At 36.9% G+C, this 654-nt stretch overlaps 1 protein-coding gene across 1 annotated transcript in view; it reads left to right on the forward strand.

Moving 5' to 3' along the window:
- Positions 1-34: 34 nt before the first annotated feature.
- The window catches only part of LOC119592347 (glycine receptor subunit alpha-3-like), a gene marked incomplete in the record, with an annotated part of 4214 nt that continues 3594 nt past the window's right edge, over positions 35-654 (forward strand). The window contains 2 exon segments of the mRNA XM_037941175.1: positions 35-92; positions 293-424. Coding sequence (XP_037797103.1) covers positions 35-92; positions 293-424 — 190 coding nt within the window.

Here is a 654-nt window from a genome sequence, read left to right on the forward strand (position 1 = left end):
TCCTTTCAGTGTTACCACTCGCGTCTCTTGCCCCATGGATTTCTCTGCTTACCCGTTTGATAACCAAGTTTGTTACTTCAAAATGGAAAGTTGTAAGTGTTCATTATAATCCTGTTTGCGATGACAATTAAAGCCCAATGTTAAAAAACACCAATAATAGCAGTACCCAACGTAAACAAGAACATTGAGAGCATTACATTTACTTGTGTAAACATTCACAACGACTGCTTTTACGCTGAAATGTTTGTCTAACTCTTAACATGAATCTGTTAAAACGACTGTTATGCTTCAGATCAATTTACGGCCAAGCAAGTGTCCTACAACTGGTTCGACCCCCAGATTGGCCGTTCGCCCCAAATCCAATTGGGTCAATTTGACTTCGATTTCTACAGTGTTCAGCAGCAGAATACTTCACACCAGAACCGTGAGAGAACACGTTTTGTTCAGTGATGCATTTACGAAGGACCTTTTTTATTCCGTCTCTTTGCGTTGATGTGTGTATAAATCTTTAAGGTTGTGATGTCCATTGGCTTTGAAGTGTTATTGGTGAATTTTAGATTGATAAGTTTTTTTTTCTTTCTTTCTTTATAAAGACGAACATTCTGTTAACTTACTAATTATGCATATTATTTTGGTCACCAGATAAATATTAAG

The sequence above is a fragment of the Penaeus monodon genome, chromosome 30, assembly GCF_015228065.2.
Source record: "Penaeus monodon isolate SGIC_2016 chromosome 30, NSTDA_Pmon_1, whole genome shotgun sequence".
Taxonomy (NCBI): domain Eukaryota; kingdom Metazoa; phylum Arthropoda; class Malacostraca; order Decapoda; family Penaeidae; genus Penaeus; species Penaeus monodon.